Source organism: Platichthys flesus, chromosome 13 (genome assembly GCF_949316205.1).
Source record: "Platichthys flesus chromosome 13, fPlaFle2.1, whole genome shotgun sequence".
NCBI classification, from domain to species: Eukaryota; Metazoa; Chordata; class Actinopteri; order Pleuronectiformes; family Pleuronectidae; genus Platichthys; species Platichthys flesus.
Window position 1 is genome coordinate 9211063 of NC_084957.1, and position 16969 is coordinate 9228031.

Consider the following 16969-nt stretch of genomic DNA (forward strand, 5'->3'; position numbering starts at 1 on the left):
GGTCTGAGTGTGGATTCGTTTAAGGATGCAGATCTTGGTGTTTTGAAGTTGTCAGAGGGACTGATGAAAGCTTGTGTGTGAGGGTTGTGTGTGAGAATGTGTGTTTGTGTGTGTGTTTGAAGTGCGCACAGCAGCTGGCTTTGTGTTGGCGGACTCCTCCCGCTGTGTGATGAAGTTCAGACGCGCGCCGTTGTGCCGTAAACGCGCGTCCCCGGCTCGCAGAGCAGAGGAGCTTCCCGACGCGAAGGGGAAGGAACGAAGGAGGAAGGAAGGAGAGGATGGAGAGATGCGTGGATCACGACCACGGGAGGATCTGAATATGACTCCACACCTCCTTTATTCGCACTCCTCTTCGCCTGTGCTGTAGCCCAGTGGATATCCCAGAGATCCCCGCGGAGAGGTTTCCTGCGGGGGCTGCGTGGACCGTTTCAAACCCTCGGCTCGGTCCTTCACGGGTAAATGTTGTAGTTAACTTGGCCGTGTGCGTTTAGGGGGGGATCCAGGAAATGTTGGCATGGCCGCCTCGGGAGCGCGCAAGTGTCCGAAGAGTGAGAAGTTGGACGAGGCGCAGGCTTTGGCCAAGAGCTGCGCGGGGAGACCAGACTTCCTGCCGTGCGATGGACTCTCCATCTGCGCGACGCACAGCCACGGGAAGTGCTTCAAGCTGCACTGGTGCTGCCACTTGGGCTGGTGTCACTGTGAGTTGGATATTTTTTCCCTGCATGGTTTTGATAATAAGTTCGGTGAATCACCTTAAATCCATCCCACTGGCACGAGAATGAGAAAACCAGATGCTGGGTGTTTGGTTTCTCTCCACCATGTCAGGAATCCAGATGCTCAGACTCTGTATTCACTAACAATATGGAAAATGTATTACTTAAGGCTTGATGTGGCTCATTGTGAGAGGTTATGTCAAGTATCTCAGGAAACATTTGCTGCCAACGTGATGTTGTTTTAATTTCCCCTAAAACTACATATTCATCTCACTGTCTTGTCTGTTTTCATTGCATCCATAAGGTAGAACGTCATAGTCCTATACAGGTATTCTTAATGAGAGTCAAACCTACAAATAGACCTCCTTATATGAATAGTTGATGTGGTTTAAACAATGTAGGCTGAAATATTTATGGGGGGGGGGGGGGCATGAATGTTTCAGGTCACGGTTCGTGTGTTTCGTTGTATTCATCTGGATTTACTTGTGTCTGTTCTGTAAACTGTTCTGAATTTTGATTTCCAGCCCAGCCAGTGACCTTGCAAGTTGCGTGTCCAAAATACAGTTCAGTGTATCTCCTGTAGTCTTCACAATATGTGCAAAGTAAAAATAAATAATTGGAAATATGTATATTTTAGATTTGTTTTCTGCAAATCCACATCATCAAGATTAATGATATATTATGGTGAAAATTATCGACTTCAAAGTGTTAAAACAGTAGCAAAAACATTTATTGCATCTGCATCCTGATTCGGATCCTCAACTAAATTGAATGGGTTCTCCCTGGATCCATCTACCAAGTGTCACGGACATCCATCCAATTATTTTAGTGTCATCTTGTTCACAAACAAACCAACCAGCCATCAAACAAAGGGACAGGGGTGAAAACACAACATCCTTGGTGGAGGTAACGGAAATAATCTTGATTGGTTTGATATCCTACGTCTTTCAATTTACTTTTTATTGAACTCCAAATTGGAAAGGGGCTTAGTCTGCATGTATTCCTGGCTATAACGTTTTTTTTATATATATCTCATAAAGAGCGTTTCATTCAAAAGAGTCTACCACCAATATCCATGCACATTTCCTGATTCAGTAAGGTGCACATAGCCATAGCCTTGAGGAAAGCTGCACATCATTCGATACACTTCAATCAGATTTCAGTCGGGGTCAGTGCCCCCCTCGCCCCACCCCCGGACGCGCCCCTGCTTCCCATTGCTGTTACTGGAAATTCTTGTGTGACGTGACATGCATCACTTCAGTCATCAGATTAATTTCTGCTTTCAGAGTGTTGCCATGCTCGACGTTTTTCTGACTGTCAACGAATCCCCTGAAAAGACGATGTGCTGATACGGCTAACAAGTAAAGTAGTGTGTCTGTGGAGCTAAAGCCTGATGTAGCTTAATCCTCTCCGCCACAGACCTTCACTGTTGTTCAGAAACTACACAAACCACACACATCGCGATGAACGTGGACACTCTAGATTATTAAGGAGTCAATCTCGTAGCAGCCGACTGGGCACTTACCAGGGCACCAAGTGAGTATTAATCCACAGCTGGAAATAGTCCCTCAATGTGTGTTACTCATTCTTTTACGGTCAACAATTACTGAGAACTACAGCCCAGCTTCTCTATTCAATTACTTCCCTTTCTGAAAAATGAATTATACATCTGTGACCCAAATTTAGAGACTTACAGCCTCAGAAGGAAGGAATGGGCTCTGGCCTGAGTTCTATGGCCAGTGCCAGGATGTCTGAAAGAGATGAATGAGGATACTCTGTGTTTTCTCTTGGTCTTTTCATGGCATTCGATGAGAACGCAGAACGATGCCAACATTTTATTTTTGACTACAATAACATCACGTGTAGACAGACGCCTATTTTACTCTCCCTTTGCCAGTGGAGTGTTTGCCCTTCTGTTTTTCCCCCAGTGTGTAATTGTTCGACAAAACAAATGCATGGAAAACCGAGGTGCTGTCTCGCCCGGCGTCCTCGCCAAATTAGCACGTTCACCTGGGTGTCATGTTTCCATTACAGCCGAGCTGGTGCCGATTAAAACCTGTCTACTGCAGAGTCATTTGACCTGGGAGAGGCTGCCGATCGAATCTATTCCCATTGCAGATAAAAGCCAGATGTGGGTGGATTTTTTGACCAGTGGAATAGGGCTAAAGGTCAAGTAGTGACTAAATCAGCAGCCATGTAGTATTTTTTAACATCCATAAACCTCAGATATTTCATCCCCGTTTTCACTTAGTCTCCACGTGACGCTTGATGCCACCAAACGGTCACTGTGCGTGAACCCGACAGGGCGTCCATCCCCTTAGTCCCCCCCCCCCCCCCCCAACCCTCATCGCTGGCTGCCCTGAAAATCCTCAGATCAGTGTACAACACAATCACCATCCACTCGGCACCCGTCAGCCGAGGGGGGCTTACAGTATACAACTGCACTCGACACATTGTAATCTTTGCCATGTAATCATTGGATTTAGACGCCGGCTTCCGTTCAGGGCGAGCCAAGTGATTTGAAATATCTGATGTGGCAGAAAAAGGATGAATTCTCTCCAGTGTCTGTTGACGAGCCACACACGGAGATTTGTGAATTCTCTGCAGGAGCCTGCTCAGCTGTTGCGTCATTTGTAAACATTTGGACTCGCTCCTCCTCCCTGCTCTGAAATGTTCACCCCTCCGACTCAAAAGGCTCTGTGTGATGAACACACGGCCCCTTTGTACCCGTTATAATTCAGATGTGTAAAGCAATTGCAGAAGAGGGAGCCTGCCACATCCCAGAGGAGCGTTCTCACCTTCAACGTCTCTCTGCCCTGTAATTCACAGGCTCCCCTCGCATGCACCACGATGAGAGTAAACCAGCTTAGACTGCTGAATCAGGCACAACCTAGGACACCCAGTGAGAAAAGTCTAATGGCCCTTACTTCTATAGAAACATAATGATCCTGCAATTTTTCCCATTTTGAATGTGCCTACGCCTCTTGCCTGGAGTACAAACTTGTTCTGAAGCTGATAATTGTGCATTCACCACAGGGAGCCCGGCGAGGCGGCGTTTTTAATTACATTTTTTAATAGGTTTCCAGAGAAACAAACACAAAAAGGTCACCCGGCCCAGCATTTCAATTCTCAAACACAAATGATGTGTGTTTTCTTACCTTCAGAGCCGTGTGCGGTAATTACCTGCGATTAGTTCTGGGGCTTCTCCTGTTTCAATACGTGCCGCCACAAACCGAACACGATTCTGGTTCCTGCGCTCACAGGTCACAAATCAGCTGGAGCAAGATGGGCCTTCTGGTCATTTCGACTTACTTTAAGCTTTGTGGAAAAACTGGAATTGGATTTAAGTGGAGGCGGTGTTCCCAGCTGGTGACAACATCAGTCCAAGCCTCTCATTTGTGGTAATTAGCCGTGTTTAGTGTCACTGCCAATATGTCATGTCTGATGAGGTTCTTGCTCACAGCAGCACTGGAACCACCTGCTGTGAATGGTGTTTTTTTTTTTTTGTCCTTCTCTTTATCCTCGACCAACTGATTACAATTACCAGGCAGAGCGATGCATTACTCATTAAGTAAATCTAACAAAGTCTAATGACTCCTGAACGGTGTTGTCAGTCTGCTCGTTCTCTGTCAGCTCTCGTTTTGTTCCTCCGAGCTTGTAGATACAAGGAAGTGGGATCTCGTCTGTCAGACTTCCTCTCGTGCTCTCGTCTGACACATCACGGCAGCTGTAGCTTGCAGATCTTACTAAAGTGAAATAAGGAGGTTCATTGGATAAAGCTCTCTGAACTTAATTTGACTGCTGTGGTGACCAAATCAAAATTAACTGCAGTGCTGAATCCTAAAGAAAAGAGCCTCGGCTGGTATTAAAGGATCAATACATTGTCGGCGCAGGCCTGAGAGGATGTTTCTCGAATCGATTGATCGTGTTCGGGAAGCTGCAGTGTTTTCCGACTGCAGGTCTCTCAATAATGCAAGCACCAGAATAAAAGTACGACAACTTTTGCTCTTATGTTTGGAAGGATAGGTTTAGATTGTCTTAATGCAATGGCACATTTTGTGTTTGCGTTACTCCCTCGTCATCCCAGCTCAGTGAGAAAAACTGAGAGAGAGCAAAGGCAACGAGGAGTTCGAAGCTGAAACGACCGGAGTCAGCGTCATATTAACTCCGAGCTGAACTTTAGAGGCGATTTCAACGAAAGACGACTATCGTGTAATTAGTCCAAACGAAAACCCACGCAGCCTCGTCGCAGACTCGTTCACCTCGGGACAAAGACACCGGGGAACTTCACATTAGTTGCTGTGGCAATGTGCTTTGAAAAGGCAGCAGGCGGACTCACCTTGTATCTGCTATTTATTTCCATTCATGGCATTGAATCTAAACGCAGGCACTTTGCCGTCGCATGATTACACGGTTCAGAGCCGCTCGCTAGCTCCCCCCGTCATGCATTAACAAAGAGACATACAATTGTCAGGTCAAAGTGGGAAGATGGAAAAATAAATAATGGCTAATTGCTGTTTGTGCCTGGTATCTTGCTTGTTAACGGTCCTGATCCCAATGGAGCAGAGCCGTGTGCTTTTTCTACTAGAGCTGCTTTCAGACATGCACTGAAGGCCAGAGGCTGAATGTGAGCACGCAAATGTCAGTTGCTCCAGACAGTTTCTGGACCTTTGCCTGCCAACCCACATTCCCCCCTCCAGTGAGTGAAATGTCTGGAGTGAGCCCATGCGAGAGTAAAGCATGAAAGTTTTACAGTGAGCGAGTGGGCAGTGGAAGTTTCTCACATGCGACGGGCGGCGAAACTGCAAGAACATAAATATCACAGGATGAGACGCGTAGAAGACACCGGCTAAGATGTCAACTAGGAAAGACAACGAGATTCAAGAGCCTTTGGTGAAAAGGAAGTGAACTCTCTGTACATTGTCCTGGTGCCTTAAACACGTTCCACCCGGACAATCTCTTGCTGCTGTCGTCATATGTGAAAGGCAAACTCTGGAAACCCAATTTTTCCTAGTGTTCTTGTCTGAAAACGGTTTATGATAAGTCAAGTTGTCTGCTTCGAGGGAAAAACCCTGATTACCCACTGTTTGTCAATAAATCATCAGTAGACCAGTGTGACAGTGTGAATTACAAACAGCCCCCAGCCTTGTGAATCATCACAGGGAATTTTGAATTTGGTATGATAGTTAAAGAACAAATTCAAATGTATTTAAATGGAGGATTGTGGATTTGATCCCCTATTCCCTCCAACGTCTGTGCATTTACAGTCCGTATTGGCCGGGAGGGATAACTCTTTAAAACTTCCTATGTTCCTGTTACTATAGTGTTGGACTTGATCATTTCCTCTAAGACCTGAGTTTACAGCTGTTGAACCTCTGTGTTTGCTCTGTGAAAAGAGCTCTGAGGGTCACATTCTTCCACTGTGGCGACAGACAAACGCTGGATCTCTGACTGGCTGTAAATCAGGAACCGCCTCGGCCTCTGGAGCCACAAAACAGGAAAAGGAGTTTCACGTGACGCTGGGTCGGGCCGGCCCCTCTCGCTGAAACCCGAAACTTGCTGTATGTTGTGGTCCCTGCAGCTGCAGCTCCCTTTGTTTGCACAGATTTAAACACAAGGAGCTGCGGATGTGAGGCCAGACCCTGTCGGCTCCAGCCAAATGGGTGCAGCAGCTGTTATAAGGACGGTCTGTTAAGATTATTAATTTTATACAGCCACATTATTTCAACATGCTTCTTTGATATGTTGCAGTATGAGGCAGCGGGTTTTCACTCAAACATACAAATAGATTCAAATCTGAGGGGGGTTGTTAATCATTAAAAGACAAGTCGTGCACGTTGATCTTTGACGGCACGTTGAGCTCTTCAACAACAACCCTCGGCCTCCGAGCGTCTCCTCCCAGCTGCCGACTGTAGAGCGAGAGCCGGGATTTGGACGGAGCAATGTGGAAGCTCAGTGAAGGAGAGCGAGAGGCTGACGGGCTGCATTATTAAGGGAGACTACTATCTCCAGTATTAAAGCAGACTGTCGGCCAGACACAGCAGAGGACGCATGAGGTTTGCAGGATGGAGACGGGCGGAGGAAGAGGAGTTGGAGCTCCTCGTTCCTCCTCTGCTCCTCCAGGGAGCAATCTGTAACTCCCCAGGAGTGAGCTGCCTGTTCCACTGCTTTCTCATTAACCTCCTGCACTCCTGATTTTCACCATGAATCATCTTTCAAGAAAAAACCTTCTGACTGTATATAATGTTCTCCAGCTCCTTGTACCAAGAGGGATTATTTTAACCCTGACTGTAATAATTAATTCCAGGTTTCCCTTAAAGGGATAGTTCACCGAAAAATACAAATTCGCTAATTATCTACTCACCACTATCCTCCTGCTAGTTAAGCCTGAAACATGCTTCTGCGTTTTCACGGGCCCGTAAGCGCAAGAGCCCTTCCGGGTCCCTTACGTGCTTATGTATCCCTCCTTACGTGCTGACGGGTGTCGACCCCCTTTTCTAAAATTTACGGCAAAGCTCCGCAAGCTCACTCAGCCCGCAAGGCTGTGATTGGTCTGCTCTACATCCCTTCTGGAGCTGCATTTCCGGTTTCATGCCCCATAATACCGGCAGAAATCACGGAAGATTTAGAAGAACGAATATAGACCAAATAGAAGAGCACTTGGCAGAAGATATCCGATAGTATGATCACTTGTATAACCTGTCACTGACTGGCGGATTTGTCCGCCAGAAAAAGGCTACGAGGAGCCGCAGTGGCTATGTAAATAAACAATCGACGAAGAAGAAAGAAGGCGTCTCTAAGGTCGTCTCGACAAAAAGCATTACTCCGCCTAGTGTTCTGGCGCGGAATTGCTTTGTAAGACGCGCAACGGTTGGGGAAGCATGAATGAAAACGAGTCTTGCGCCACAGCGGCGTGAAAAGACGCAGACGCAGTCGCAGAAGCATGTTTCAGGCTTTACTGCTGCAGTTCTTGTGAGAACTCGTGACTGTCGGCTTATGGACACCGGGATGACACCACAGTAGCAGGACAGAGGCATTTGATGTTTTTCTTTCTATAGTTTTTCTGTTTGGAGAATTGGTTGCTGTTTGCTTATTGGAGCAAACGCTGTTTACCAGTGAAACTCCAAAAGTGTTTTATGGACACTTCACCCCCCCTCACTGTAAAGTAGAGGAGAGATTCACCTCCATGGCTTTGAACTGCAGAGGTCACGCATGCATAATGACATACTTTTATTGAAAAGCTGTTATTTGCTTTATTTGATGTATCCAACAGCCTTGTTTCTATCGCCTGCAGTTACTGATCTCCTCAGTGAACTTTGGCATTAATGTTCACATAATGAAAAGGCTCAATCCAATGAAGAGAGAAGAAGTATGAATCAGTCTTTCTCCTCAAAGAGCGACATGTTTTTCTGGTCAGTTGAGTCTGCACTCAGTCGAAAACACTGAGTCTGACTTTCCTCTGCTGTTGATTCAGTCTCAGTGTGACTGTGGGTGTGAAGCAGTGGGCCTGCTGTGTAGCTCCCACTGTTTGATTCTGCAGCACTGACTCAAAACCCTGACATTTACTGTCAATGCTGCAGACTGCACTTATTTTTTACTCTGTCAATCATTGTTGTCGCAAGACTTGAAATGTCTTGTGACATCACTTCGGCCGATTATCTCGAGGAAACAAAAAGTGCACAGCAAAACAACAAAAAGGATGAAAATGTCAGGTGCATTACCAGTAACTGTTTCTTACCATTTGATGGTGGATTTGTTTTTTGACCGACACTATGAAAAAAAGAGAATCTGATGATGCGGTGGAATAGGTTCTGATGATGTACCTTTTAAGAAAGAGGGAAAAGTGACCATGTTGTAAACAGCGGGGATCCAACATACCATCCAACTTCTTCATTGAGTTCTTCCTCATGTCCTCTGACCGTCTCAATTAAACTACTGGCTACACTGCCCCCAGTGGTTACCCGTGATAGGTCTCCGTTTTGTTAATGCCACCGCCCGAGCGACTGCCTTGACCGAATGTCATTCTGTTTTCAGATTGTCTGTTAATCCATCCGTCCATCCAACCGTCACCTGTCCATCTTATTCTCGTGACCGAGATATTTCAGGAACGCCTGATTAAACATTGAGTTTTTGTGACCTGTTCCTTCAGTTGGAGATAATGGGCTTGGCTGAGTGGCACAGATGGGGAGATGCACTCAAAAGGTTTTGAGACATTAAGTAATGTTGCTTCTGGTCGTGTCTGGGTTGTGTTGACAACAAGAAAAACATGTAATATTTTCATCATTTTTCTTCATTTTTCTTCTAACCCTAAACTAAGAACTGAGGTTCAACTGAATGTCTTCAGGATGGTAAAACATTGCAATGTTTCCTTCAATGTTAGGACTGGGCCTCGTTGGGTCAGAAATACAAACATACACACACACAGGGACACACAGAGCCGGGGGAGGGGGGGGGGGGGGCGGAGGCTGCCTTACAGCTGACATTGTCATATGTCGACTTCAGCACTTGGGAAAACAGAAGGGCACAACTGAATATCAATAAAGCTGCTCGGACAGTGTTCGCTGTCTGTCAGTCACTGTTGGTTTCAATCCTCAGTATAGTATGTCTATAAAACACAATATATAAAAATATAAGGACATTGATATCTCACTTCCTTGTCATCCTGTTTATGAGTTGACGTCCAGTCTGTCCTTTGTGTGTAACCAGCCCCAGATGTCGATCAGAGGAATAGTGTGAAACCAATATGTTATAACAGGAAATTAAATCATTACTGCTTGTGAATGAGCATGATGCAATCAAAACAGGGACCGAGCTGTGACACCTCAGCTCCATGATGGTTCTGGTGGCTGTTGGAAGAATAATAATAATAATAATAACATTTGTAACACAATAGCATTTCTAATAATGTGATCTTTGTGCATCTCAAGCCTGCAGTAAGTTATATTCAGCTCCTGATGGGGATTCTCAGATTCCATTTTTGCCAAACTAATTTATATTAATCTCACATCCAGTGGACTTTCCTCTGGGAAACAATGATATCTCAAACTAAATGGGAAACTAATTCTGCATTCCTAAGACGCCCTTTTTAAATCTACACACAGCCTGTGTTTCTATGACAAGGCCGACGAGGACGGCCAGCATTGGCGTGGGGCTAGCTCCATACGCCTGTCCGTTTTACTGTCTGCTGAAGCATCTGCCCGTCCCTCAGTGTTGCTCTTTGTATTTGAAGCTCCAGATGGATGAGTGCAATTAGATGTAATATGCTAAAAACTAAATGTCAACACGTCGCCCTCTGCGGCTTTAGCACTCATTTGTTGCCCCCGTCTCGTCTGCCTGAATGGGCTCGTCTCCGGCTGAACACAGGCCATTGAGTTCCTCTCATTAAAGCAGAGGACGACGACTATTTCCCCTCTTGTCTTTATCGACATTAGCTCTCGTGTTTGGCTTTAACAATGTTCACAGACATGAACCTTCAGTCGCAGCCTCCTTTGATCGCTTCACATCGGTGGACAATAAATTGTGAGTTAGGAATTGGTTGGTCATGGGAATCTTTGTGAAAAGTAGTTGCCTTTATACTGAAAACATGTTGCATCAGCATTAGGGCTTCTCTTTGTCCACTCAGCTAAACAGACACACGTTCCTACTCTGAGAGTTGTTATGACGTGTTCACTGTAACCGGGGAAATGAGATTGATTGACAGGGGGGGGTCCCCCCAGCCGCTGAAACAAAAGACAGGGACGCGGAGCGAGGAGGAAGCGATGCGTAGGCCTGTCATCCTCTGCAGCTCCTCCGTCTCCAGGGAGCCAGTTAAACACACGTCTGAGCCGCACTGCTCCGGCAGCACCGCTCGAGAGTTCGAGGCTGCAGGCTTCAAAACAATGAGCAAAATTCAGGAGCAAGTCATTTTACCACCAAACCCAGTACATTAGGCACAACTCACACGGACGGCGTGTTTAATATATTAATATTCTCCAGAACAAATGTATTTATGCCAGGATGGATGTGACGCTGTGCCGTGTTCTCAGTCCAGATGTAATTTTTGCACCACATCAGGATTTTGAGGTGTAAACATAATTCTAAATTCATTTTTCAACTGAGTCTTGCAGCAGTTTTCCCTCTGACAGCAGACAGACACTTGGTTGGTTATTACAGACACAGTATTCGCTCAGAGCCCACCTCAGAAACTGTGTCCTTGGCTGAGACTGTGCTGCTGCTCTGTTGCTGTGTTTGCTACTTTCACCCAAGGAATAAGTGTGGCTTTATATGATGAGAAGGGTTCATACTTGAAGAGATGAATTAATGAATTAATGTGCACCCAGAGCGTTATGAAATTCACTTTTATTTTTTAAAAGGGAAAGAAAAAGGTTTTGAAATGCAAATGCTCAAACAGTTTTAATATTTTACTGGTACAGCAAAACCTCAGAGCGTAATTTGGGAAATAGGTTCAACACAGATATGCTTTATAGATCTACAGATAATGGTACACAATAACTGAAATGTTTTTTTGTTGTGTTATATCGATAATCAACTTACTGGAAAGAAAGAAAAATAAAATTTACTTCGGTATTAAGGCATGACAAAATACTTTTTGGTTAAATAGTGTATATTAGTAACAGGAGTTAACAGACAGACATGAATTAAATTGGTATCTGTGACACGGATTACAGCTTCTAGGTTGAGATTTTTCTTGCATGCTGTTTTCCTTTAAGCACCTAATTTGTAACAATTCTTAAGTGACATGTCAAAAATTACCGGACCTAGGTTATATTTTTTTTTTACACTTGTTAACTTACATTCTCCAAACATTTTTCCAACAAAGTTCAAACCCGGCAAAATCCCTTAATTTATTCAAGGTAATGGGAAGCCTCATTTTTGTTGCCTTCTAATTGCTTCATGTGGTGAACATGATTTGAGTCATGTAGGTTATTTCCATGATCCCACTCTGCATTACGATATCATTACATTACATTACATTACATTAGATGTCATTTAGCTGACGCTTTTATCCAAAGCGACTTACATTTTTAGAACACTCATCATTTTTATGAGGGGCCATCTAGGGGTTCAGTATCTTGCCAAGGACACTTAGGCATGCAGATGGGATAGAGTGGGATTCGAACCGGCAACCTTCTGTTGCAGAGCACCCGCTCCATCCCCTAGGCCACGCTCTCCCCAGAGCTCTGTCTGTCTGCTAGGCCACGCTCTCCCGAGAGCGTGGCCTAGGGGATCAAAATTAGATCAAAGTCTGTTTGAGAGATCCTTTGTGGCCGAATACATTTTATCGCATTTCAAGTCAATATTGGGAACATATGAGCAAACACCAGCATTTTGAAACATTCAGTTAACAAGTAGAAACATTAGCATTCATTAAGAGTCTTTTTTCTGTCCACCTGATATATTTTTTCTCGTCTAAGTCTGTGCTGATCTCCAGCAAAGCCCGAAGAAAAGATCCAGCTCCTCAGCTTCTAAATGATGCTCTATGTTCTCTCTCTGGTCTTTTGCCTTGTCTGTCTGCTGCTCGGTGCTGAGCAGGTTATGGACAGATTTTTAAAGAGCTTTTTTTTTTCTTCTTTTTACTGAAAAAACTGACGGTGATTAAAGTGAGCATCAAAGTTTTGGAGACAAAAACCTGAATCAATAAGCTGAACTACTCTCAAATGCTCTTTAGTGCTGAGGGGAACTGCAGGAAGGTCAGGTGGTTATTGTTTGTGGGATGGAAAATTGATTAAAAACATATTTCACATACAGTAGGTATGTCAAATCTAAAGTCAAATTTAACAATGAAAGTGATTTTTGTGTGTTTTCTCTTTTCCCTTCTCCTCTAGGCAAATATGTGTACCAGCCCATGACCAATGTGTGCAACCTCCCGAGCACAGCCGTGCCGTCCGTCGGCTCCGAGTACAGCGACACCATCGACCTGTCCGTGTCCCTGGCCGAGCGCTTCCTGAAGCTCGCCCCCTGCTTCCAGTCCCCGCCTCACTTGGAGTCGCCGAAGTACTGCGTCATCGCCGACCTGTTTGTGGACGACTACATCGTGAAGCGGATCAGTGGCAAGATGTGCTACGTGCAGCGGCCTCTGCCTCCCTTGCCAGAACCACCTCACGCTCCGACCCCGTCCCCGCCGGCTTCGGCCTCGTCTAAGCTGCCCAAAGGTTCCACTCAGCCTCGGCCACCTGTCAAGCCCACGCTGCCAACCCAAAAACACACAGCTGCTGCCGCGCCCATGCAGCCGGTCCAGCCGGTGTACAGTGAACACAAACACCCCTCCCCAGTGGATAAGATAAAGGGCCCCAAAATGGACCACTGCTCCTCTCCATCCAGCTCAGAGGACTCTGGCATCAACGCGCTGGGTCTGCACTACCTGGAGTCGTGTGAGGAGGAGAGCGAGGAGGAGGAGGAGGACGGGTTGAGCTCGGACGGGAACTCGAGCCCCGCCAGCCTCTGGGATCAAGACGACTGCTCCGTGCTTTCTCCCTCCAAGTCTATGATAGAGATCATTGAAAAGATCGAAACAACTGTGTAACTGTCGTGTTGCCGAGCTGAGAGGGAGCGTGGTTCACAGCGCTGAAGCAAATTCATGAGAATAACACTGGAGGGATTCATTTGACGTGGACCAATAGAGAACAAAGCCCCTCTGTGACGCTTCAGCAGGGCCGCGCTGGGTTGCTTTAATTTGAATCTGCTTTCCTGCAGGTGGCCGAGGACTGTACGTCTGCACTCTCACACAGCCTCTGCTCTGCCCACTCACCCTGCATGGAGTGAATTTTTTTTACAACTCATTACAATAAAGTAGAAAAAGGAAGCACAAGCATATCAAGCACATGCACGGTGGGCCAAGTCGAGCCTCATATATGTGGTAATTGTACGACGAAAATCAGAAAACACACGTGAATCTCTAGTGGGTGCACTTCCTTAAGAGGGAGGAATGAAAAGTGAAAAGTTGCCAAAATGTCTATTTGGTAAAAAAACTGCCGGAGCTAAAATATGTACGATCAGAGGAGATATGAGTAGGTTTCATGATGATAATAAGCAGTTAAGGAGTTCTTGCCGTTCTGGCCGTCAGACTTTATTCTAATTCGGCGCTCGAGAGGCAGATATACTCGTGGCATTTCTCGTTCTCGGGTCAGTGGCTCCACCCACACGCGTTAGCAATCCTGACACTTCAACATAATAACCACAAGGCCAGCTACCTCTCGTGGGCCTAAAGCACATCAGCCTTTTACCCTGTTAATTACTAAGCTGCGGTGACAGCTCCACTCTTATCACGTTAATACATTTAAAAAAAGAGAGAGAGAGAACGGCCGGCTCACAGTTTGCCTGCATTCTACTGACACCATAAACATAAGGAGTAGTTAGGTAGGACAGTGTTCGACAATCAAGGATTACACAGAAGCACATTCCTATACATGTACCTGCCAGTGAGGACCAAGGATAATCAAAGACCCAAACTCAGTGTTCTGACCAGCTTTGTCCGGTCGGGCCCGAATCCAAACCGCAGTGCTGTTCATGGTTAAATGGGGCGTTAAGCAAAACATGACCGGCGCTGACCTCCATTAGCTGCCAAGAAATCTAAAGAAGCACAGACGTGTCTCTGGCACAGGGACAGCAGCGACACTAGGAGTCATGTTGTCGCAGCAGAGACCAGGAAGACCACTATCGTGAAGAGGGAATATATCCAACATATACTTATACTTATAAATAATAAAAATAATAATATACTGAATCGTTATTTGTGTGAGGGAAGGCTGAAAGGGGATCCTGAGAAAGGTGTTCAGAATAGGTTAGACTTTATGTCGGTTATTTTGTACTAAGGGGGCAGGAAAATTCACTTAACGCACCTTTACAAGGAGATGACAGTAGGTTCGGAGTAGGTTGTTGAATCGGTGTTTTGATGTTGTGATGGACATGATGTTGTGCGAAATACACTCGAATATGAAACTATAGTGAGATAATTAGCCCATTATTAGTCAGTTAGTAAAAATGAAGCTGACGTTTTACTTTTCTTTCATCAATCTTTAAAGAGTTGTTTCCTGGAGCGCTCTCAGCAAACAATTCACTCAAATGTTCACAGATATGTATTGATGCAACGCTACAAGCACTGGATGGAAACAAATAAAGTTTTTTTGCATGACTGCATTCTACGACAGAGTGTTAGGGCCACTTAAAGGGGAAAAACGATCTGTAATTATGAGTAAAAAGTCATTGTATACAAGAATAAAGTCACAATATTACTAGAAAAAGTCGTTATACTACAAAAAAGTAGTGATGCTGAATGAAAAAGTTGCACATTTGCTAAAATAAAGTTGTAATTTAATTTGACAAAGTTAAATTTGCGAGAATGAAGTAGTATATTTATATTTTTCATGTAATATTATAACTTTTTCTCATTAAATAACAATTTCCTTCTCAATTATAATTTTCTTCATATGGCCCCGGTACTCCATCGTAGCATTTCTTTGCAGAGGTCCCTCCTGTCAAAAATCGATTTAACAATCGAGTGTTCAAAGAGCACGAATCCTGTATCTGTTTTATTCAGGGGCAGCCCTTGGCTTTACACTGAACACAGTCCCGCTTACAGCAATGCAGTTGAAACATGTCTTATGTTCCTATTATTGTTATATTATTTTCATATGAATAAATCCTATAATGAAACTCACCAGGTTTGATCTTTGAAATGATTTTACAGGGAGAAAAATGTGGATCTTTGAAATGAAGTCAAACTCTCTCTCCACCTGAGTCAGAGGCGATGACTAACACTCAGCAGAGATTTGGTGGACGCATTAAAACTGAGTCATCCCTTTAACTGTCGCTGTTGGATTTGAAGAGTGTTTCTGTTTCCTGCTTTTGGCACAAAACATACATGATAAATTGCTTCAAAAAGAAAAGGCAAACCCAAAGTAGCTTGATATACGACCTCTATAAAATAAGACATAAAATATTGTTCGAGTGAGACCTCTGCCCCTTCGTCCCTGGTGTTTCCCCTTATTGATCCGCACCAATGACAGAAACCGTCCTGCCAGGTTTTTCCCTCGGTGTCTCTGTCCCACAGTCCCCCCCCACACACACACACACACTTTGTCTCGCAGCTGATTTTATAAGACGCCATGCGAGCTCCTGTCTCACCTTGACTTCCAGCCCAGATTGATTTCTCCACGCTTCTCCTTTCCGTCCTGCATTGTGTCTATCGATTCTTTGCCAGTGCGAAAAAGAAAACCCAAAGGCAAAGATGAAATGCTAATCAGTTTATATAAATATACATCACATATTCTGCTTGGTGATGTAGAGGAGGAGTGTGTGCAGCCGACTGCCGGAGAGCCTGGGTGGGAGAGGAGAGGAGAGGAGAGGAGAGGAGAGGAGAGGAGAGGAGAGTGTATGGAGGCAGGCCCAGGAAAAGAAGCGCAATTGAAAAGGCAATGATGCAATCTCATGTAAAGTCTTTGGATGAACTGTGTGTGTGTGTGGGTGGGGGGGGGGGGGGGGGCACACGTGGTTGCATGTACTTCAGTATTTTGAAATAATTTTCTTTTTTTTTCCTTTTTCATAAACTACAGACAGATTTCATGAAGAGATAGATCGCTGTTGCTGCTAATCCCTTGCAGCAAAGTAATTCAGCTGGCAGGCACCTTGAGCGGTGTGGGGCTCACACACACACACAGACACACACATACACACACACACACACACACATATGGGCGAAGATATGAACCACATCAAAAAGCGTCCTTGTTGTAGGACTGCTGCACAAGCAGGGCTGGCACGAGCTGCAGAGAAACGTTGTCAGCTTTACTTCGTTTTGCTTTTCATCTGCGTTCAACCAAATTAACCCGCTGAGGAGGTTTCCTTTTAATCTCATACAAATTAGTTTTCTCTCCAGGGGCAAGTTATTAGACGAGTAAGACCCAAACACTCAGATGAGATCTTAAGAGACAATTTAGAGATGGAGCAATAACAGCAGAGCCTCACCTGAGTAAATGAAAAGCATTAGTAGGAACCGGGACTAGAGTCACTCCAAAAATATATGACCTCCACCTTGACCTTTAAAACTACATCATGGAATTCCTCTGCCAAAATGACCCAAAATTATTCTGGATCTGCCCCTCGGTCTGGATCCCTACCAAAAGTTCAGTTTCGTGCAAATCCATTCTGTGTTTTTCGCATAATCGTCTTTGGACAGGGGTGAAAACATAACCTCCCTTGGCGGTGGTAATCAATTACTTAAGTACTTATTTTATAATTTCAAATTACATTTATTAAGA

The 16969-nt window shown here is 44.9% G+C and overlaps 1 protein-coding gene across 1 annotated transcript; it reads left to right on the forward strand.

The window, feature by feature from the left end:
• Positions 1-202: 202 nt before the first annotated feature.
• zgc:162707 (UPF0524 protein C3orf70 homolog B) lies at positions 203-15369 on the forward strand. Its single transcript, XM_062403155.1, has 2 exons — positions 203-698; positions 12539-15369. Exons 1-2 carry the CDS (start codon positions 515-517, stop codon positions 13234-13236), a joined length of 882 nt encoding a protein of 293 aa, XP_062259139.1. The 5' UTR covers positions 203-514; the 3' UTR covers positions 13237-15369.
• Positions 15370-16969: the final 1600 nt, after the last annotated feature.